The following is a 24,312-nucleotide window of genomic DNA, read 5'->3' as shown; positions in this document are numbered from 1 at the left end:
ATGCCTGCATTGTGACATTTATACAACATAACATTGTATGTTGCGGAATGTTAAACTTAAAGCTCATTGCATTTGAAAACCAGGTCAGCATACTGCGAGGATTATTCCGACGTGGTGTATATGGGATTTTTGCCATTAACACCGCGGTATGAGACGTCGACGATAAGTTTAAGCCGGTCTTAGTTTGTGATGTATGAATATAATGAAAGATATAATTAATTACATCTTTGATACCAGACGTCTTAATGTGCCTGTTTATTAATAACTCGATAATGAACTTAATGTTATATACAATATCATTGTCATAGAATAATTTCCTTATTTGATCACTCTCGTCAAACGACGCGTAATAAAATGACTAATATCTAAACTAAAGAGAACATTAGGGATGAAATTTAACTGATGTATGTTGGGTATTAATACTGGTCGGTAATGTTAAGAAATGATAAGGTCTAGTATAATGTAGGTACATAATAAGATCAGTTTATTAGGTTCAGTCAGTCTGATACCTAAGTATGTGCAACTTACCTTGGACATCTAAAAGCGGGTTGAATTTCAACGGTCCAAGATAGAAGACCAGAGCGTTGCTAGTGTGTGACGTCACTGTGAGGGTCACGTGACCCTCATGGCAGGCTGGTGGGGAGGGGTACATGGCCCAGCCGTCGCCATGGAAACCGATACTGGTCTGCTCGCAATGCGGACCATTCCAGCCTTCAGGACATTCGCATTTATCAGCGAATGGAGTCCCTAGTAGAAGAAAATTGTACGATTTTTTATGCGTTCCGATTTCTAATTGATATGATTTTGGGTATGTTGTTTTTTTATACGCAAAAAATATTTATTCTTTATAAAAGTTTTACAGTATTGATTCCTAACAAATTTCTAAATGAAGGAATTTAAGTCATACAAAAATATATGTAGCTGAATTTTTAAAATCTGCACGTTCAATTCAAAAGGTTAGTAGGTTTATATATCAGAAATAGTATCATATGTAACCTGTAAGTTACGTCTAGGTCAAAAGTTAATATTTAGAATTGTACTATAATTTCTTTCATACAGAAGACAATTTCTCGATATTAGTACAAGAATTAATATATATTCGACTAATAATGTCATACTGACCTCCGTTCAAACAAATGAGCGGTTCTTCCACGTCACAAGTGCATTCAGATTCCACCCTCGCTGATACCCCGACGAAGCTGGTGGTGTTCGTATAAACGGAGAGCGGCACATTATTTTTGATGAGGACATTGCGACAGGAATCTTCGCACTGTTCCTTCTCTATCAGGCATTCGTCAATTTTCACCATATATATCCTGACTCCGAGCTCATCTTCCAGCTATTTGTAAGAAATTCAATTTCAGTGCTAAATTTATATCCCATAACCCCAACAGTTATTTGCAAGACACTAAATCCTCTTCAGTCTCAATTGGTATTGAAAACGAATGTTCAATAATCCCCTGATCTAAACTAACCTAACTCACACAAACTTCGGAACCGCTGTGTAGTCCCGGAGTATAAATTGCATTTCATTCAGGCCACGATATAAATAGATGTAGAGACTTAGTCATTACTAAATATTGTGATGCTAGTCTATTTAAGTTATACAAAATAATCAGTATCATTGATTGGGAAAATTAGTATGTATTATAATAGAAAACTGGGACGTATTTTTAGCTAATATAGTACGTGTGAGATATATTTTTATTGTAATAAATCATAATCAAATAAGTAGGTCTTGTAATGATGAAAAATATATTTTCTTTTTTTTATAATAACTATTCGTTTGATTTTATTTATTTTTTCAGCCAGAATTAAATTTCCTTTTGAAGAAAATTTAAATAAGATAACACATACGGCTTCATTTCTTTCGTAACGAGGTCATTAGACGCTTCGACGCCAGCGACGCTATTTGCTCTCAAGGTGAATTCTGTGTATGGAATTCTTTATGTGTTGGAAAAATATGTCACGAATCATGATTTTAAAATATCTTTACTTATCTTTGTGTATTTTTATTAAAATGGGTGACATAATATCAATAGCTTGCTCCTATGATAAATATTTTAAGTTCGCATATTATATATGATTAACAAAATAAATAAAAAAGTTACTCGGTTAAACACAAAATATTATGGCTACAGAGTTATTTTAACTTAATTCGAATAATATTCTAATCATCCTTATTTTTAAGCGATTTCAAAAAGGTTCCTCAATTCGACCGTATATATATATATATATATATATATGCTTTTTAAAACGATCATTTTTGATAACTCTATATCATCGGATTACGGTGTATAATTTAATTTTAGAAAAATCTTCACGAACGCAACGGATCTCATGCATTATTAAGGTCTAATAACCGTCAACCCATTTGAATCGCGCCATGAATAGCAAACGATTGGTTTAACAGCATACTGAACGTACCTTTTCTTGTATCCCCACAACCATACTGTCCAATTTCTCGGCTTCGAAGTACGGGGACCCGTGTGCTGAGAACCTTACATCCAGGAAGGCGTCTTTAACGGTCAGTTTGGTAAAAACGGTGAACACATCAACATTGTCCATAGATTTGTTGTATAGTTCTGCTAAACGACGATGAAGTTTGTCTTTCTTACTAGTGCCCTGTGAAGAAAATTGTTTGAGATATTTATTTATATGTTAAAAGATTTAAGAAAAAAATAATTTTAATGTATTCATATGTCAATAATATTTTCGACAAATAGTTTCGGCCCATCTATATTATATAGTACCTAATAAGGAAACAATTTCCTGTATATATAATAGAATGAGTGTATTATTTTACATAACTGTGGCATTTTTTTTTTGCAATGATTTTAGAGGAATAAATAACATATTAATATTATTTTGTATCGGACAGCTGAAAGTCATGATGTCGATACATGTATGTACTCGTCTATATATAGATGTAGACGAGAAATCACAAGACATGTGTGATGCAGAATTAAGATATTACTTCTAGTCGTATTCGGATCACTGGTTATCCTTATTCGGACACTGAATATATGTATAAACCCATAATAATAAAATATAAATAGCTCCCAACAACCCATTTCTATTTCCTATTATCTATGCAACAATTTTTTAGAGACTATTAAGAAGTTTCTGACCAAATTTCCATATAATTTTGGAATTAATTTGAGTATTAATAATTATTCATGTTTTTTAATTAGATTTCTGTGTAAACGAGGTTAAAATCAGGCCCACTGGAGTCTAACTTTTCGGCTTGACCTTGGTTTGCTTTCCGCAACACAAATTAAACTTCGTGCAAAGTTTGCGTCAATAGGTTACATCGGTTAGGCCGTGGACCATACATTGTAATACAAAACTAATTTTAGAACTATTTGGTTTTGGAAGCAATTAACTGTATTTTTTTAAGGTTCACTGAACCTATAATATAATATTAGTTTACCGTTTTAATTATTTTCTATAATGTTTATGTTATAACAAAATCGCTAGTATTCATTTAGAATTTAAATAAAAATGATATTTTCGTATCACTACGCGTTTTATATTACTTTGAACTACATATTCCTTACGTTTGGGTTATTTGCAGCAACCGTAATCACGGGCAGATGAGATGTGAATGAGAATTTTCATTCTCTATGAGGATCTACTATTGATACTATATAGTACTATTGATATGTTTAGATATATATATATTTAGGGAACAGACATTTAATTAGAACCGAACATTTACATTTCTGAACGCATCCAATGTGATGTTAAAGCGATGACATTTGGTTTGTTGACTTTTTTTTAACTGCGACGCGGGAAAGTAGTTGTCGACGCGATTTGTGAGTGTTTTTGTAAATTAAATTTAAGTTGTTTAAGGTGTTCGTATTATTCTGTAAGTACGTTAGTTTTGTTTAAATAATGTGATTTGTTTTCTTTTTAAATAACAAATAGTTAAAACTCTCTAAGATAAGTCTGTTAACGTTAAGGTTTGTTTTGTTACTTAAAAGTACTGGCAACTATAAGACAACTATATGTTTTAATGATTTTGTTAGAAACCTAAATATAATACATATAATAATATTTTTCATTTATTATCAGACTAAGCTTTTAGTATTGCAATATCATGTGATTACATGACATAGACATACTAACATTACATTGGTTTAAGCAATGATATGGCGAACCGCGACGTTCTTTGAAGTACTCATGTAAATGCACTCCCCGCAAAGATTACTTGGCATCAGCGATACATTTTAGCTTAATATATACAGAATATAAAGGGAGCTGGATATAAGCTTGATAAAGCATTTTTATATCAGCTATTCATTGAAATTTTTATTAAAAATGGCAAAGGTGTTCGCAGTGATGACCTAACAGATACAAAAAAAGCATGAAAACGGGACGCGTATCGAGTGGTTATGCGAAAATTATTTTTTTATTCAGTGTTGTTCAACTAAATGGGCTCAAAGGATGTAAATATTGTGGCATTTCAATCACCCCGTCCGAGTTCTGTATACCCATTGTATTTTAAGTACGATATGAGTACCACTTAACGTAAATTGCAGCTTGAATTCACTTCAAAAGCATTAAATATATTCGAACAAGAGTTCATAACAAACGGATATACGTCCGAAATGAAAAACGTATACGTAGCAGATAGTACCATTCACAACAATAGGTTTTTCCTTTTAAGGGCATCGAACCCTGAAAATTTCCGAGACAAACCCTCGAAGGTTCGGAGAGGCTGATAACAACTCAATCGAGTTTTGACATTCACAATAACAAGCTCCTCGATGACGTAAAGGAAATTACAATAGAAAATAATTATAGGGACGAAAGAATCCAAGAAACTAAGTACTCACATCAGCCTCCGGTATGATAAACTCCTCAGCTGTGATGTTCAGGAACCGGATTGAGCCGGATTTGTCTACAGCCTCTTCCGGTATTTCTTTTATGGTCACATTCACTGTAGCCTCCACCCAGTGGAAGGGCACTAACGGCTCGTTAACTTCCGTCACCTATGAAACAATTTTAATTACACATTAAAAAATACACGGAATCTTTAGTGCCAATAATATATAAAGACCAAACAAATCCGGTATAAATTACGCACCAGCATAAACTGAATCGGGTTAAATGATAACATAGCTTTGAATAACATCGGATAATACAAATATTATAAGAGGATTAGTTCCTGTATATAACAACAACTAACAACGTATTACATCTCGTTAGTTAAACTTATTAAATTAATTGATTTTATTACACATATACAAGTATGTATGTATGTGTGTGTTTGTTTATACATATGTGAATGCAGATGTATAAATTGAATATCAATTGTAGACACGTAAAGTCGCGGTAACAAACTAAATGTTTGTAAATATAATTCTCTACAAAATTATGTGAAAACTAAGTTACTGTTTTTCTATCATTAAGTTGTTATAAAAGAAAAGCGCATCATTATTTTTTATTAAAAACTACTTGTATGTAGGGTTGTGGAAACGTATTCACAATAGATTGGCTGGACTGTTTTTGGTGAAACTATTAATCGCAACATTAGTGTTACTGTTGTGGGTGAAGTAAAGTTATGAAGTAGTAGTCAAAACGTATCAATAAGTGCATTTGATCAGAAGTAATGTATATAAGATGAATGTGATGCCGGCATAGAAATATGTCGGACTAGAGCCGGCCGGGGCAAATGCCTTACATTTAAGAATTAAGATCTAAAAACCTGAGAGAGCTGCAAATAAAAAGAGGAACGTGCTGTTCTTAAAACTTTATTAATATTCCAACAACACGGATAACGCTCAAAGATTTGAAACATTTTTAACGTGAATCAGACATAAATGAGATTTCCACAAAAGGCTTAAACTTTATTCAGAGTTTTTAGAATCGAGGTCGTTTCATAAATAAAAAAAATAATAATATAAAATTCTTTAGAATAAATCCTCTTCGTGCAATTATTAATATGAAACGTTGAATTAATGTTTTTTTTATTATTATTATTATTTAATTTAAAGCATTCAGTTCTTTAGGAACTTCAGTGCGGCACTAATTTCATTCGCCTTTGATTATAACATGGAACATACATATGTGGGAGACGAAAGAAAAGTTTCACATAAACGTCAAAATAAATTCGGTCACCCATCCCATGATTACCCTGGACGTATTGTGTAACAAACGGCGCAGTCGGTGCCGTACTAATTATAATATACTATATCATAGAATTATTTCTATGACCAATTATAATAGTGAACCATAGTTTTTGCACTGGCAACATTTAAGTGTCATGTATTTGAAAACTATAAATAGGCTTCAGCCTTTTGTAAGACATTACTGGTAGTAACGCTGAACATTGTAAAACAAAATCTATAATCGAACATTGCGCCACATATACTTACATTGAATCGCAGCATGTAAGTCCCGTTAGGGGTTCCCTCCTTCATAGTGATCATGCCAGTATTACTATGGACGTCGAAGTAAGGACTCCTTTGCTCGTACGAGGGCAGCCACATGAACCGTTTGTCGGGTAGGTCCCAATCGTCAGGGTCATTTACAAACACGCGGCCGATTTCCGTATCTGGTGCTTCCCCCTACAGGAAATAAGTATGTAATACAATTTTGATTGAGAATAATTATGTATCCTAATAAACATTAAATAAAATAAAGAAAAAAATACAATATATATAGTGTTAAATTACAAATAATAATAAATAGAAATAAATAATAGATTTAAAACCACGACTATCCTTAAACTTCATAACTTAATAACAATGATGTAGGTAGTATCTTAGTTGCGCTAAATTTTATTCTGTTATATTTAATTAATGCGAGAACTTCAAATTATAGCCGCGTTTTAGAATTCAGCAATAAATTTAAAGCAAAGTTCTGTTAAACTGAGATTAACATGAAAGCTATTTGCTTGGTAACGAGTCTTTTAGTTGACTTCATTAGTACCGTCTGTCGTTTGCGGGTGACTCCTCCGGTTTAATGTTTACCAGACATTATATTATAATATCAATCCCGCAATACTGTATCGACGTTTCGTCAGCTTGTTTATTATAAGTTTTTCGTGTGTAAAAATATGACACTTAACGCTACGTACGTAGTGTGAACATGCAAACGTAGGGTAAGCATAATGTTGCGCTGTGACACAAAGTCATAAAATTTTAAGAATCATACACAGGTTATTAATACTAATACAATTAAATTTGTATAAATATTTTTTTTCTTAATATTCATGAACGTAAATTTCACTTCATCGATATTATTAAATTTGGTTATAATTTTACATTTGATCATCTTATTAATGTTCGAAATTTTTCCTCTTTTATAAAACATAGACAATGATCTAAGTGTTTGCTAAAAGTATCAGACAGCTTCCACAAATGTTCGACAAAACAACCAAGTTTATTTAACCGTCTAGCCATACTGAGGGGAGAATGGGATGTCAAATAATTCTATTTAAATATTAATTTAATAAGGAAAATGAGATAACGGAAAATGTTTTTCAATTATATATATATGGAATGAAAAATTTCGATATCATTTAATAGATTCCAAGCAAGAAATAGTCAAGGGTTTCAAAATTCTAGTTCGATTTAATATTGACAGTATATTGTTCAAATGTTAAAACGTGGGTAGTTTAAGGTACAGAATGTCTTAAACGTTATCAGAACACTAAAGCCATTTTCATTAAATTTTAATTATTATTAATAGCCATATATTATAAAATCGAATGCGGTTATTATATGAAAGGTTGTATAAGCTTATTGAATCCATAGTCCTGCTTGATGCGCGGTTTGCTCGCTCGGATTGAGTTCAATTTGTACAAAGCGGTTAACTGATTTAACGTTAGAAAATTGTTCTACAATATTTCCGTTTTCTTCCATGTTTGTGGCGTCGATTTATGTAAGTGTGGCTTTATTTTTATCTGAAACTGTTATTCTAGAGGAATCTACAGAGACGTTTATATTACCTTTATAATTTGTTACCGGCGAAAATCACGCGAGTTGCTATATGTATTGCAATTTTATATTAGCGCGTAATAAATGTTTTATTTATAAAATGTGATGAATTTTTTATACAAGACCTTTATAATATATATATATATATATGAATGTTTAATTGACTTAAATTAAAGGTCGCTTTATCTTAATATTGTGTAATGGCAACACACGAAATCCGATTACACTGGTATTTTATTCCGAAACAGTTTATTGCCAATAATTTATAAGAGTAAAAATTATGGCTGCTGAGTTTGACGCAAATTTTTATGTAGTCGGAACTTTTTTTTCGCATTAATTTATACTTACAAAAAAAAAACTTTAGAAAAAAGAAGGAATAAACATAAATGTATAATTGAAGTATTTATAAAAGTTATCAAATAATAAAGATGTCACAGAAGTAACAAATTCAACCATCCAGTACGACAGATAAAATTGAAGGTAAAAAGTTAAGAAATAACTTAAAAAAAATATATTTACTTATTGCGTGCTCAGATTAAATTGCGTGAAGTTATATATGCAGGTCAAAACAAAGTCACATTGTACCAGAAGTCTTGTTTAGTACCGAGCTAAGTTTAGTTAGGGAATATTGACAACACAAAGCCACAGTCTACTCTATACCATACTTACATAATATCTCCAGCTGTATATTTCGTTGAAGTACGTTTCCGTCTGATAGCATATTAGACAAATATATTATTATTATAGTAACATATAAATATATATTAAAAATATATGTACATATTATGTGTAAATATATTAGATGTAAGCTTTACAATAATTACTATCGTAAAAGTTCAATGTACTTTTGTTAATCTTATTGTTGTCGAATTTTTATTAAGAAAAATTCTAAATAATAACTATTGTGGTGTTAAGGATGTTAAGGTGTAAGGATTCATACAAATATTATATACTTACCTATATTATTAATATAAAAATTATAATATTTTTATTTATTTTAGTGTACTGGATGGTTTTTCGATGATATTTAGTGTGAATGTCTCTTAGATGATTGCATCTATAGAAATATATTTTGTCGTATATGTAGATAGTGGAATTAAAGTGCTTGTAGACGTATTGGCTTACCTTGTAGTTGTAGACAAAGATGTCACTGTGGCCAGGTTCCATGGAATTATCGTTTCTATCTCCGATGACAATATGAAGAATGGAAACGCCCGTTAATCTTGGTGTTCCAGAATCTGTGATAGCTACTGGGATTTTGTACTCCTTGCGCTGCTCACGGTCGAAGGAAACCAACGTAGACAGTATGTTTCCTGATGCGAAACAAATATATATATATATATAACATTAAATTGTAAGACGAACTGAGAGCACAAAGTTTATGTAAATTAAATTAAGCCAACAACAGAGAAGATTTCAATACATTATCTCTTCGATAAGAATTAATTTCCAACTTCGTTTGAAGTTTGAAAGTACCAGCCCTAATAGCTATCTAAATAGCTATAACACCCAAGTGAACACACACTGGCGCGTTTAACTTAGCGGAGCTTAAACACAGAAGAAAGTCTACTTAAACGAAAAAGTTTGTGCCAGTTTTGTACTAAATAATTTCCGCAGACAAGAGTTACAATTATCAACACGCGAACTTGAATGGGAAAATGACTAAAATTGAATTGGCACTCCAGAAACAAAGTTAACGATTGGGGTTGGAGCATTTATTGCAATTTAACAAGATTAATTGATTGGAAACCCTATTCAGCCTCATACAGATTTTATTCAGCTGACATTGTCTCTAATAATATACATTTATTTAACAAGCGGGTTAAATAGTTACTGTATTATAACCATTCGTCCGTGAGAAGTCAAAACCAAAGATTATCTCTCAATGTATTAATGGATAAATAAGTTTTGTAATTTTAATAAATCTCAAATCCTATTATAAACTCCAGAGCACTGAATTGTTGAGTAAATAACCGTCTTAATATTTCCTTCCAGCTCCAATTTCATCACAGAATTTTCCATCTCCGCAGAGATCGTAAAATTTCCAAATCTGTGGCAACTTAACAGCACTTATCAAATTAGATTTCTAGCAAATTAATTAAAATTGACCGTGATTCACATTTTCATTAAGAAATAGAGACAGTTTTATTGAATTAATTAATTCTAAAACGTCATTTTAATCGCGTTGGCACCTAAAGTATTTATCGACCATGAGAAGTGGCACCTGGTGAAAAAAAAAATGAGACAATTGCATTACCTTGTATGTGGAATTTGGATCGTATATCGAAGCTGGCGGACTCGTTAAGAGCGAATGTAAAAGGTGGTCCATTTTCAGCTGAGTCGTAATCTTTAGCTGTTAGAATAACAACTTGACCAGGCGGTTCGTTCTCGTACCATATGATTGGTTGAGTCTGAAATTTATATAGTAATATAAAATCTCATTAAACATTAATAATTAATTATACTTAATAGTAATATTCCTTTCTTAAAAAGTAAAAAAAAAAAACAGATATAACGATATCATTAATAAAAAACTAAGGTTATGTCAACCGAAATTATGGTATTGGTGAAAGTCTTTCAAATTAGTTTTCTTCAAACAAAGCAACTGAGATTAAGATGTCGCTGAAATAGCATGATACACCAATTGTCTCTCCTTACAAAGGGGGCATATCCGCTGGGCTTTCAAGCTAACCTACGGAGTACTACTGTAATCTAATATCCCATACAAACCAAGTACGTTCTACTGGATAAGGCGTAGACTAAACTAGCCGTTCTGTTTATTCCGATTGCAATTTTTTATAACAACTTTCGAGTATTCACGAGAAATGTTTTTTTTTTTAATTTAGCATCTGGTCTTAACATACGATTTTACGATATTATGAATACAATATTATCTTTAAGATTTAGTTCACAGACGTAAAGATATATTTGAATAATTCAGTGTAGCCTTAGGTGATAGTAAATTCTTTAACAAATTTATTTTATAAATATTGATCATACAATCCGTGTAACAAAAACAACAAAAATATTAAGCCGAAATAAAATACGGTTATCCAAACAAAATGGACTGAAGATAAAACATGTCCGCAGGTAAGCTATTTGCATTAAAAATTGAAAAGTGGGTATACCTCAGGAGATTTACCGTAAAAGGAAACTTATAAGGACATGAGACTAGACCCTTTGAAACTGACGCATAATGGAATCCCTATACAAGTTATTTACAACAACATTTTTTATATGTTTCCAATATATTATTTTCAGGAGATATTACGAACTTTAGAATAGCAGTATTTAATATTACAAACGATTCATAAATGTGTTAATATGTTGTCTGCGTGGGCCGTCAAACGTCACACAACAGCCCTGTTAATTTGTTATTCGAACCCTCGTCAAAAGGATTTCGTCAATAGTTTTGATAGACAAGCAATAACATGGTCCAATTACGTAATTGTACTGTATCCCTAAATATCGACGAGCGTGTAATTTTTTTATTTGGTTTGTACACACTGTCTATTTTCGTTCGGTGGTTAAGATTTTAATCGACCCACATAACCCATCCAAATGTTATTTACGTCAGTGATTGCTGCGGGTTTCTATGGCTGTTTTTATAGTTATAAATCAGATGAATGGGATTTATGAAATAAATTCGTGTAAGTCATATTTCAGAATTATATACGATAATAGTTAAGATGTGTTTATTTTAATAACCCTCATGAAAAGGCACGAGAGAGTTCCCTAAGCCAGCTAGCTAAAAACAAATTTATTAAATGTAGATACAAACATATTTGAATATAAATAGAATAATTCTTAAGTACTCGTGCAGTATACAATAGAAGGTTTTTTTATAGTTTCTCCATATCATATGACACGAGTACAAACGGATCCTCGTTAACGAGCGAATTTTTCACGATTCAATAAATATTACACATGGGAAGAGAGCAAATACTTCGCAGTATAAAGAAAAACTGAAGGATACAGCTATAGAGAATATAATAATAGAGCTATTATTTGAAATGAAAGTAAATACTAGAAGATAAAGTTACCCAGTAATAGAAATATATATATATATATGTATATTTGTTGTTCGAAATAAATTGGTGCTTTACTAAATTTTTATTGAGAGTTATGTCATTATTTTAAGAAAGGACAGAGTTCAAATTTTAAGATATTCCACGTTGCGTTTGACGGAAGGTTTCGCGCCATAATGAAACCGCAGATAAGAAATTAAATGCCAAAAAACCTGCCAGATAAACAAAGGCGTTCACAGACAATCGTTTTTAATCAAGATATTCGAGTCGTTTTGAAACGAGACACTGGACGGTGTTGTATTTCAGGTTTTACCTCGGGCTTTTCACTTTAATTTATAGAGGGATAGACAAAACAAATGCAACTTTAAACTAAAGGACATGCTTTAGTATTTTATTGGCTGGACAATAAAATAAATTGCATATTATTGCTCGCGTACATTACCAACACAGTTCATGGTGATAAAATATTCAAGAATAGTTTGTAGTGGAAAATATATTTTCATATCAAGCGGCGAAAAAATATGTATTTTTTTTATCATTCCGAGTAGAAATATCGTAGAAGCCTTTATGTTATAATTTAAAGGATAAAGCGTAATATCTGGAAACAGACCCTCTGGGTAGAAGGTTTAGTTTGGATAGCTTTATTTAAATTTATTGATAGACCTTTAAAACGGTCTATAAAACGGATTTCATAAGGAAATTGCATGTCCGTCTTTTAAGATTTAAATGCTGTAATTATTTTTGATACGAGAGCAAGTAACGTTATAAATGTAATGCTATTAAGGAAGCAGTTATTGAGCGCTTCTATTCTCCACGCCATTTACGATTAAAACTGATCATTTGATAAGACTTTCAGATAATAAATAGTTCATATATATTAAGTTACGTAGAAAATTAGGGTCACTTATTTGGTCTATAACTCCTTGATGTATAATGAGATCTAAGATTTTCGCGAGTTATATTCATTTAAATGAAACTAGTAATATTCGGATAAACTACGCGTGATTTATTTTTGTAAAAAACTACATAATCCCGACGTTTCGGTTACTTTGCAGCAACCGTGATCACGGTTGTTATGTAGTTTTTTAAATAATAAAATCCGCGTAGTATATCCGAATAATACTAGTTTCTTGATATATATCTTGCCTAAGATTAATTTATTTAGGAATAAATTTTAAGACAAAGTAAATAGATTTAATTCGTATCATATTAAAGCTATGATATGGAAACTTATATATATTATGAAATAATTTTTTGCGAAAATATGTGCTTTTATTACTTACATTAGTCAAGAAAGGTGCGTTATCATTGATGTCAGTCAGTTCCAATATGACCTCTGTGGTCGATCGCAGACTATCAGAACCGAGTCTACCCCCGTGGTCGGCGGCCATGATAAGGATCTGCCATCTCGTGAAACCTGAAGGCTGATCTCTATCCAAGGGTTTCGTGAGTCGCAGACAACCGTCATTGTCTATTTGGAGGAACTCCTTTTGTTCGTGCTTCACCAGTGAATAGACTATGTTCTGAGGTTCGTTTCGGTCTAAATCTGGATCGTAGGCTTCAACCTGTTGGGTAAATTAGTTTTTGGTTCGCGTTACTATATTATAGTTGTTTTAAAGTAATTTTTTTAAGGGTTATTTTTGTATAGAGACGTACCAAACAAAAAAAAATATTAAATGGTCTGACATGTTGAAATAAATTCTCAATCATTCTTATATTATACAGTTTCGTCTAATCATAACATCGAAATGAAGAGTTGTCTAATATAAAATGATCTTTATCCATGTTACCTTTACAATGCATCCTTCATATAACTTTTCTTCTTCGATGGTCTTCGTGTAATTGGCCAAGAAGACCGGAGGATTGTCGTTGAGGTTTTCAATCTTTATGAGGACCTTCGCGTAGTCTTCATACAAGCCGTCGAAAGCTCTCACGTCTAAGCTGTAGCTGGTTATATTTTCGTAGTCGAGTTCATTGTTGACCCGAATTTCACCAGTGAAATTACGTATCACAAACGCGTCGTATGTGTTACCGGCTACTATGCTGTATGTTACCACGGACGCTAAAAATATATAATATTATTTTACAATCGATAGATATATAAGGAGAGGCTTTTGCTCAGCAGTGGGCTCTGATAGGCTGATGATGATGATGATGATGAGAGATATAAAATGACAAAAACACTTTCATCTCAAAGTAATACTGTTTAGTCCACGTTAATGTGATTTCTGAATCAGTTCTATAATGGCATTTTTAATTGCACGGAAATGGCAAAGACATTAATTAATTTGTAACAACCTACCTGTATCTATATCCAGCGCGGTAACCTGTGTGACGAGCTCGTTAATGTTAGCGTTCTCAGCTATCGACTCCGCTACATACGTGTCCTGTGTGAAATGTGGCGGATTGTCGTTTTTATCAGCTATCTCTATAAGAAAAACCTGTTGGCCGGCGTTATGCTTGCCAGGGATGAGAGCTGATTCGGAATTGTCAGTGGCTATAATTTTTATGTTGTAGAAACTCCTCTCTTCTCTGTCGAACATTTTTAGTGTTGTGATGTTTCCCGTGATGCTGTCTATAGCGAATGGGTCTGATGGGTCTCCTAATTCATAAGTGACTTGATTATTGGCTGAAGTCCCATCAGCATCGAAAGCCCTAACCTGCATCACAGGTGTACCGGGCGGTTCGTTTTCTAACACGCTGCCAGATCTTATCTCACTGAATATAGGAATATTATCATTGACGTCCTCAATTTCTATTTGAATTATAGTTTCAGCTGCTAATTTATAGTTATTCTGAAAGAAAATTTTTACATTGAGACTAATATTAATTTTATAAATATTTCAGATGTGACATAAACTCACTTGAATTCTAACAGTCAATGTGTAATCTGTTATTTTCTCGTAGTCCAAATGGTTACCGAGTTTTATGTATGCGGAATCCGCCTCTGGTTCCAAGACAAACGTGTGCCATTTATTCGTTTGTTCCGTCTGACCCATAACCAATTCAAACTGTAATTTCTTTTCTTCCGGAATGTTTGATCTGAATAAAAATGAAGCTTTAATAATAATTTATCATAATACAAATTTACTCTTTTGATAACCAGACCACGGGGTCGAAGAAATGAAAAGATAAAGTTCAAAGGATTTTATGAAAACCTGGTTATTTTAAAAACTTCCCTGTTAATTTCGAACGCTTTGATAATTCGGTAGAGCAAATTAAATTTTGTTACTCACACTGCTCTCACAGTAGCGATCGGGGTGTTGAAGTCAGCATAATTTTCTTTTAATCTTATCGGTTCATCGGGCACTTCGATGAAAGACGGGCTTTTCTTGTTAGATTCAACGACTTGGATGTCTAAAGTAATCGAACTTTGTTGCGGCGGATCACCCATGTCTTTTACTATCGCGCTCAACTTGAATTTGTAGCCTGGCACTTTCTGCATAAATTTGCCAAGAAATTAGTGAAGCAATTTATTTTTAAACTTTTTCAACTTAGCGTCTTTTGAATATATTTTTAGTTTGTGTTGTATAAAAAAGTGACATAACATAAAACAAATATGACAATATAAAAAGTTATGTGTACAAGTATATTTAGAAGAAATTATAAAATAAATATTTATATGTCTAATAGATTAATATTTATAAATACACAATAGTACCAATATTTAGAAGATACAGATATAACTTACATCAATTGTCTTATTCAGAAATATGACCCCGTTATCAGGATCGATGTAGAAATAGGCCTGATCCGGCGAATTTGAATCGAGACTGTAATGTACGATCGAGTTATTGCCATCATCTATATCCGTGGCAGATATCCGCATCACCTCACGACCGCTCGGCAGATCTTGGGGCACCGACTCCGAATACGACTGCATACAAAACAATACAATAAGACAAACACTGGTCACAATACGTCGGAATAATGTCACTTCTAACATTCAAAGGTACATTAAATGGTTGTATTGTCGATATAACATTTTCGATTCTGTTCCCTTAATTTACTTGTCGTAATTAAATCATGAAAATTGTATTCAACGTAAAATTTTGATCCGGGTTAGCGTGTTCACTTTGACATGTTCTACGCGAAGCATGCCTAAAGCTTAGAGAAAGTTTTCCAAAATAATTATAATCGTGCAGTGTGATAAAATGCGTTTAGGGGAAAATTGAGCAGCCTAGCTAAAGAAAACACATCTACTACAAATGTGCAAAAAAAGTGAATTCACACACAATACAAAAGGTTTACCGATAATGCCTTGAGTGGCGGCTTACGATCCTAAATCATGCAGCAACATGCAAGTAAAGAAATATATCTGTTCATATAATCACGTAATATTCGACTGTTATCACAGCTCCAGACGAATAAAATCTGATGGCAGCGTGAGTAACACTCGATTATTAGCAATTAATATTTTAAGTGTTAAAACAAGTTTTTGTGCGCAACTCTGCCATTTTGTGATATTCTCTGTTCTTTATGACAAACCTTCCAAACGTCTCCTCGGAAGACCTTCGAAAAACAGGCAAGTGTTAATAAAGTCTGCGCCACGGTTTGAGGCTAAATGATAATGTTGAGTTAATTACAATAAACATATAACATAACATGAATAAATTAAAATCCCGTTAGCAAGACCTAGAAGTGAAATGTGATGAGTATGGGGCCCATGGGGGCATAATTTTGAAAAATGCGTTGCATTCAGGTTAGCCGAAAAACCAATTAAGATCTTACCCGTCTATTGTCAGTTCGTATAGCTATGCTAAATAAGAAGTGTAGCGAGATTATATGTCCTATATCACCGAGCAAATTATTTGCGCTTCTACCATATTGAGTTAAGTCTGCGATTACTCACCACTTTATCGAAGACCGGCTGATTGTCATTGATGTCTTCTATAAGTATTTTAATAGTACACGCGTCGTCTAATTGGGGCTGGCCATTATCACTTGCCCGCACTGTTATATAGGCTTCCTTCTCACGTGACGGTTCATCGTGGTCAAATATCTGTACAATATTGGATGTTTTATTGAAATATTACAAAGGCTGTTACCTACCTTCGATCCTTATAAGGACAGCTATTTATTGATACAGTTAAATGCTACATATAAAAGTACAATTATACAAATAAGACAATGCAAGAAGAAAGGAAGGCACAAAAATTATACCTAGTTAGAAAGAAGGAATTTAAAACCTAAAAAACGTACATACATAGTATATACATGTGATTTATAATAGAATATATACTGACATCAGCTGTAGTAATTCTTCCGGTCTCAGGGTCAACATGAAATCTCTCCTTCTCACCAGGAGTTGAGACGAATTTGTAAGTAACCGTACCACCCATTTCGGGTGGATCCCGGTCTTCGGCATGAACCTGGCAACATAATATTCATTAACAAAAACCAGAATTTCTCGATCATAAATAAAAGCTTGTAACATTAGCGTTATACCTGCGTTTATAATAAAAGAAGTTGTTAATTACGACTTATCATTTAGAACTTTTTAAGTGATTTTTATTGGTTTAGAGTGTTTTGCGTACCGTGAATACATATGTTCCTACAGGCTGCTCTTCTTTCAGCGTGGGCCTATAGTTTAGGCACTCAGTGAAGAGAGGCTTGTGATTGTCCTTCACAGCCAGCTTCGGAGACGCAGGGGTAAACTGAAACCGGGGTCGGAAGTACGGCTATATAAATACAAAGCTAAAACTAAACTCACCATCACCAAATAGAGTAACTATGATATGATGCTAATAACTAATCCACAGAAAGTACAGTCATGCACGATTTGATATAACAGAAAATATTAATTATATTACTATGATATTAATTTTATACAGAACTTACGTTGCAGCCTTAGTTCTGTAGCGAGATACATCAAAGAAAATTATTAAGACAAATTTGTGTATAATTGGACATCGTGTTGTATACAGACTGTTTACTTACGTATTTCCTTGGAAGCTTTAATTTAATCAAACGTCATTATCACACAATCGATATTTAAATATATAATTTAAACATGCACACTAATTTTAAAATTTTACAAAAGAAGCAATAAATCAATATAAACTCTATAGGGAAAAAGCTTCGAGGGCAAAATTAATGTGACGATGGGGAATGGATGATCTTTGACTTTGGAATGGTATCATAATTCTTATACTCACGGATGAATGTAAAGGCAGGTACCCATCGAGATGCCTTGAATGTCGTAACCTTGTGACATGATGTGAAGGATGGTCTCGTACTGTAAAGAGAAAAGAATATTGTCTTTTAATATTATATGTATATGTATTGATTTTAATAATACAATAATATACTGGGTTATAGTTAATTGCTATTAATTGTGGTCAGTCCAAACGTTATTGAATCCTTTACAAAATATTGAGCTATAATATTTACAATATAGAAATTATCTACAAAATTCATATTAAAATTTCAGTTTTGTTATTTTTTGTTATAGGTGTACATATATATATAAAGATTTATTTCATTAAATTTGAATACGATTTATTGGCCTGTCAGTTAGCCACATTATATAACTATTAAAATTTTTGATAAATCTAATGACGGCTGTTTAAACAAAAAATCATTTTGCGCAATAAGTGATACAATGTTAGATTTGTTTAAATAATTATCAACAAATACAAAGAGACTTAGTAAGGAGTGATTGCGGAAGTCTCTTTCAGAACGTGTGGCTTTTTGATGTGCTTTTATTAACATTTTAATTGCTCGCTTCAACTCAAAGAGGAACTTGAATTACAATTGCCATTTTATCTTTGAGTTTCCTTTGAATTATTCTAGCAAGAATACATAAATTTATTAAATAGTGTTCATGATTTTAATAAAGTTATATATTTTTTTGCAATGTATTTTTTAGTAGGAAAACGTCCCTATATCTGATTACAAAGGCCAGATCTAGACGGAAGTTTTAAAAATAAATTTCATATACAGAATTACGTCAAAACAGAGAAAGATAGTTTAAAAGATTTTTTATGTCAGGACTATATATATAAAAAATATAGTGATTTTTTGACGTAAAATTCATATTTGGTGTATACTTTTTATGTAGGTACTAACCTACAATGGAAATCTCTTTGCGAGTTTTTTTTGTATAAGTATAAAGGGTTTTACCATTAGATAAGAATAATTTTGAAATGATCTATTTTGGAGAGGGTTTATGTAAATTAATTGAAAGCGGTACTGGCTTTTTTTTTCGTTAATATATACATTTTCATTACTGGCTTTATAGTATGACTTTTTGTATATAAAAAATAAAACAGGTAATGTTTAAGTTTGATAATCTTTACTCAGTGCTTTAACTTAATAAAAATATTTTACAGAAACTTGCCTTAGAAATAGTAGGTACTAAATGTGAATTTAATTGAATTATATATCAAATATTAATAAATTTTTAATGTAATAGATTAACTCAGTAATAATAATTATAATATATAAGGAATTAAGAGTTTCATTTTGCGCTCATTCCTGTACAGTCTTTTTAATTGTACGTCCATGAAAAGCTTACTTAAATTTGCTTTTCGTTCTGTAAATGATAAATGTACAGTAACTAAGTTCACAGAAGCATATCTTGGCGACACTAAAGACGGTGATAACACTAATTTACAGAAGCGTTATAATTGTTTAAATGACCTAAATATTAATGGTGTAAGAACTTAAGTAATGATCACATTATCTCCAGCCTTAAATGTAAAACGTATCTTGAATGAACAAGATTTTGTCCGCGACTTCACATTTTTAAATATTTCTGCTATTTTTCTCCACAAAAAGCATCCCGAGTCCCTTGTTCACATCTTTGACAATATGTATGCTAATCTTCATGACAATCATCTACTTGGTTCAAGCGAAAAAAAAAATCGTTTCCTCTTTTATAATATTAAGAATATTATTCTCATTATAACGAGTAATATAAATAATAGATTTAACAATGATAATTGCTCACAACGATATAGAAATATATGATAGTTATAATTGAACGATAGACATAAATAACTTTAATTATAGATTGTCGTTCGTGAAGTTCTGAAGATATTTTAAATTATGTGAAACGATAGCCGTCTGTGGAGGATTCATTATAGGGAAATCTAAGCGTTATTATTTCCTGAGATATTCTTTTACTTTGCAATAACAATGAATATTGAATCCGAGGCAACGATTTAAGTGGAATTTTCTCTTCGTAATCTCTATGCAAGTAACCGGGGAAATCTAATTTTCCGATGTTATTGATATCGAGATGAAGACCCAATTTAATAGAATGAATATTATATTTTTATAAGCATTATGTTTTTACAGCTAGTATAATAAGCGATATTTATAACGTACAAGGTTTTTCTAAAGGCTTTCCTCATTCGTTTTATATATTTACAATCTTTAATTCAAATTTCGGCCTTAATTTAAATGCATCTAATACTATAATTGTTAGCTATTACTAATATTACATAGTTCCCGTTACGAGTTTCAAGATGTATGTTATATATAAAGTCTAATGACATAACATTGGAATCCCATTATTTGATATATTAAAACGCTTTCACTGAGAACCCATGACCTGATCAGTGGTGGGCATCGAACCGAAACTGGGAACTTCTAACCGTTGAGACCGACCACCTCATGGGTTATACATTATATTGTATATATAACTTATCTGTCAAAATTGCTTGTTTGTTTTTACTGTGGGAAAATTCGTCTTTTCTCTACAAAATTATTTATTAAATTTCGATTTCATTTCAGATAGAAATATTGTTTCTTAACATAGTCTCTCTTATTCGAACGAAATTAGTACATAGTGATTTAAATTTAAATAAAAACTATATATTTCATGGAATTAATTTAATTAAAATTTAAAAAAAAATATGAAATGTTTCCTACATATAATAAAAGTTTCTATAATTTTTATCACACACATGTCTTTAGGAACAGACCACTTGAGCGATTTTTACATAATATTATAGTGTTAATTAAAACATATTAATATTGTTAGTTAAACACAATCTTGTATATAGATCTATTGATAGACGAATATTTTACAGGCTAATATTATATCAACATTATTATAAAATATTAATGTTTCAAACACATAGGATATTTTATAGTTGGATAAATAAGCAATTATCCAGATACGGGTTTGAGTAAAGTTAGCATTAATAAATTCACTCTATAATCCGAATGGCTTTATGAAAATTTATTTGATATAAATTTTCATAAAGCCTTTGAGATAACTGAGCTATCTCGTGTCACATTCATAAAAGTACGGCAAATTGAACTATTATAATTACCATTCTTATTCTTATTCACGTAAGGTCTATAATGGCGGGTGGAACGAGAGGCAATAAATCCTAACGAAAGCCTATTTTCCATGACAAATTAATTTAACCGATAAAGGGTTAAAACCTTTCTTGGGCCATTCCTTTTGTTGCCTAATTGTCTGGCGTTTTAAAAACGATTCATATAAAGTTAAAAGGTGAAACAATACAAGTATCGCATATTATGTGACTTTTTCTAACTAAACTTATAAAAGATCCCTGTTTCAGCAATATTTTTGATTACTCAGACACATAAATCTATTTGGTTCACACAAATAGCGTATAGTACGATAAGTATTATATATGTTACAGTCCGTAATATCTTGGTGTACCATAAAGATAAACGCACCATGAAATCTTACCCACATACATTAGGGCACGAATAGTCCAGGATTATGTATTTAAGGTATATGAGATCTTTGGATACATACAAAAGTAACATTTTAATGTAACATAATTATTTCCGTCTATTGTCGTTTCATTAAGCCAAATGAAACGCAAACGGCCGTTTAAGGAAATTAAATTTTATATAACGCGTCGTAAAGCAGCTTCTTAAACACTCACATCCCTGGGGTGTTAACAGTATTCTCGAAACTATAAAATAAATTTATATACACAATGTCCATAATCAAGGGGTAATTTTTTAGTAAATAACTCGATATAAAAACTTTTTAAGGTTACCTCTTTTATTCGTCCAATACATATGTAGTTTACTTTTACGTTCCAGAACGATTTAAAAAAATAAATAAAAGAACAATATCAAAGCTAATAGCTTTACCATTTCCATATACATTGTTTGTTCCTAATATTTTTTTAATTGCCTTAGTTTCTTTTTTAGCGTCTCTCTTAGTGCTAATTTGCTTTCATTGTTGAAAATTGTGTTGAAGAAAATTACTACACCCTCTATAATTAATGTTTGTGATTTAGTGTTTGTACTGAAATGTGCAATTTAGAAGTTAAACGTTCCGTTTTAATTTGTACGAACAAAACTATTTTAAATGTATACAGAGAAATATATTCAAAATGTGAAAATGGCTGTCGGTATATTTTCTTAAAGGTCAAATTATTTTCATAAGCATCCAAGGGATAAAAAATCATTTATATTATTTTTTGACTAGCATAAAAAAAAACATTTTTTATATTAATCTGGCTACAACTTTCGCCAAGGAGATTTCGATCTAAAGCAACAGAACCATATTTTTTCCCGACTCGTTATCTGTCCGTGATTATAGCAAGTCCCTTTTCACCTCTTGCTTGTTATCTAGCTAAAATGTTCAGGGATGTCCCGCCCTTTATCGACTGACAATAAAGTGTTAAATAAATATATACGATTGGACAAATCAAAGGCGAGAAATGTTTGGAGATATCTTAATATTATGTGAGATATATATAAAAAAATAGCTTCCATTTATATAAAGAATTACATACATAATATGTGCTTGTAGGACTATTGGTGATATTTTTAGGAACTGAATAACACAAAGTCAAACTTTACAAAAGTTATTGGTAAAGCCATAGAATTTGAGTCTGAGAGTTATGGTATGTATATAGTTAGTCGATTAAGAAATTGAATAAGTAATTCTTACACACATATATCTAATTTTATTTTCCTGAGTAACTGAGTATTAGCATTGTATTGCAAATTATGTATGTGTAAACCGGCCTCTGCAGACGCTATTATGCGAATGGCTATTGTAAAATGATCTCATAAAAGAACATTAATTGTATGTCGATAAGTTTTTTCGTTTTTATATCTATGTGTAAATAGGATGTTTGTTTAATGTAAGACATACATACGGCATTTAAAATAAAACTAAAATTAAATAATCTGTATTTGATTGATGTATGAGCATTATTTTATTGAATGAACCGATTTAACTAGACCACTTATCGCGTGAAATAAATTACCGATTGATAATTTAAGTAAATAAATATCCAACCTTAAATATTTAATACAACGAAGCCTTTGGTAACAAATAAAACAAAACTAATTACTTAACTCGACTACGCTAAACCACAAAAAACTTATCCCTCAGCGACCATCGACATCGCTTACGGAGCGTGCCCACACTTGAATATTCAAATTGGCCGGCACAATGGGCCCCCAGTCCCTATCTCGGGGAGGGGAGGGAGGCAGGAGGGCCCGCAAAAGGAAGTATAACAAAGAATTGAGAAAAAAGCTGAGTTCCGGTGTCAGGAACACGCAATACCTTGTCAAGACAGGTAGGTTAAATAGAATCTTACGAAGTAAATAATTTGTATTTAGTTCTTAATGTATTTGTTTGGCTGTAACGTTATTTAGAAGGGTGAAATACAAAGCACTTGAATTATTTATATCGCTGTAACTAAGTGTTATTCCATTTATTTTACAAGCTCCGCTCACACAAACCGCTTAGTGAATAGTTCATTTCACACTGAAATCAACGTACCAATGCTAAAATTTTATATCAATACGTGGAAAGTCGACGAATTTATTGGGATCCATCAAATGTTGACAAAAAACTCTAAAGAAACTTTAAATTACTTTTTCCAGACCATTACAATTTTATTTCTTATACAACAACTCACTTGACATTCGAAAGTTGAAAGTTTATGTGCGAGTTCTTTTATCTGATAAATAAATAGATCCAACAATAAATATTTACGACATTGACTCTAAATAAGGTCGGACAGCATTGAGTGCCTTACACTGGAGTTGAACAACATATGAACGACTCTCGTCTATCATGAAACCTGACTTGAACCGTTTTAATAGGAATTGTTATACATGTACATACATAACAAGGAAAATTTCTTAGAAAATCTAATATATATGAATATTGCTCCTAACTGGTTTATTTTTCTATATTTCGGATAAAGGACAAGCAGTCTATTCCAAATCTTCTGAGAACGTTGTTTGTACTTTTGATAAGTTTTTGAAATAAAATTATCATTAGTGCTCATCATATATAATTGTAGGTAATAGGCTATTTTTAATCCGCTATTTTAGAATTTTCGATTAAGCATTCTTGGATACATCAA

The 24,312-nt window shown here is 31.8% G+C and overlaps 1 protein-coding gene across 3 annotated transcripts in view; it reads right to left on the bottom strand.

The window, feature by feature from the left end:
- LOC116774053 (DE-cadherin) overlaps positions 1–24,312 on the bottom strand; it is a 107,882-nt gene that overhangs the window by 9,056 nt on the left and 74,514 nt on the right. For 2 of the 3 annotated variants that reach the window (XM_061523966.1, XM_061523967.1), the window contains 18 exons: positions 18,136–18,215; positions 17,515–17,634; positions 17,224–17,349; positions 16,830–16,979; positions 15,669–15,854; positions 15,214–15,416; positions 14,842–15,019; positions 14,280–14,772; positions 13,768–14,039; positions 13,261–13,542; positions 10,207–10,360; positions 9,075–9,262; positions 8,619–8,660; positions 6,384–6,575; positions 4,842–4,997; positions 2,428–2,625; positions 1,123–1,339; positions 529–747 (listed from right to left, as the gene is read on the bottom strand). In XM_061523966.1, coding sequence (XP_061379950.1) covers positions 529–747; positions 1,123–1,339; positions 2,428–2,625; positions 4,842–4,997; positions 6,384–6,575; positions 8,619–8,660; positions 9,075–9,262; positions 10,207–10,360; positions 13,261–13,542; positions 13,768–14,039; positions 14,280–14,772; positions 14,842–15,019; positions 15,214–15,416; positions 15,669–15,854; positions 16,830–16,979; positions 17,224–17,349; positions 17,515–17,634; positions 18,136–18,215 — 3,456 coding nt within the window. The remainder of the gene's footprint in view (positions 1–528; positions 748–1,122; positions 1,340–2,427; positions 2,626–4,841; positions 4,998–6,383; positions 6,576–8,618; positions 8,661–9,074; positions 9,263–10,206; positions 10,361–13,260; positions 13,543–13,767; positions 14,040–14,279; positions 14,773–14,841; positions 15,020–15,213; positions 15,417–15,668; positions 15,855–16,829; positions 16,980–17,223; positions 17,350–17,514; positions 17,635–18,135; positions 18,216–24,312) is intronic. The other variant, XM_032666678.2, reaches the window with a different exon arrangement.

Source organism: Danaus plexippus, chromosome 20 (assembly GCF_018135715.1).
Source record: "Danaus plexippus chromosome 20, MEX_DaPlex, whole genome shotgun sequence".
NCBI lineage: Eukaryota > Metazoa > Arthropoda > Insecta > Lepidoptera > Nymphalidae > Danaus > Danaus plexippus.
Note: the sequence above shows the minus strand (reverse complement) of the source record. Positions and strands in the feature narration are given on the sequence as shown.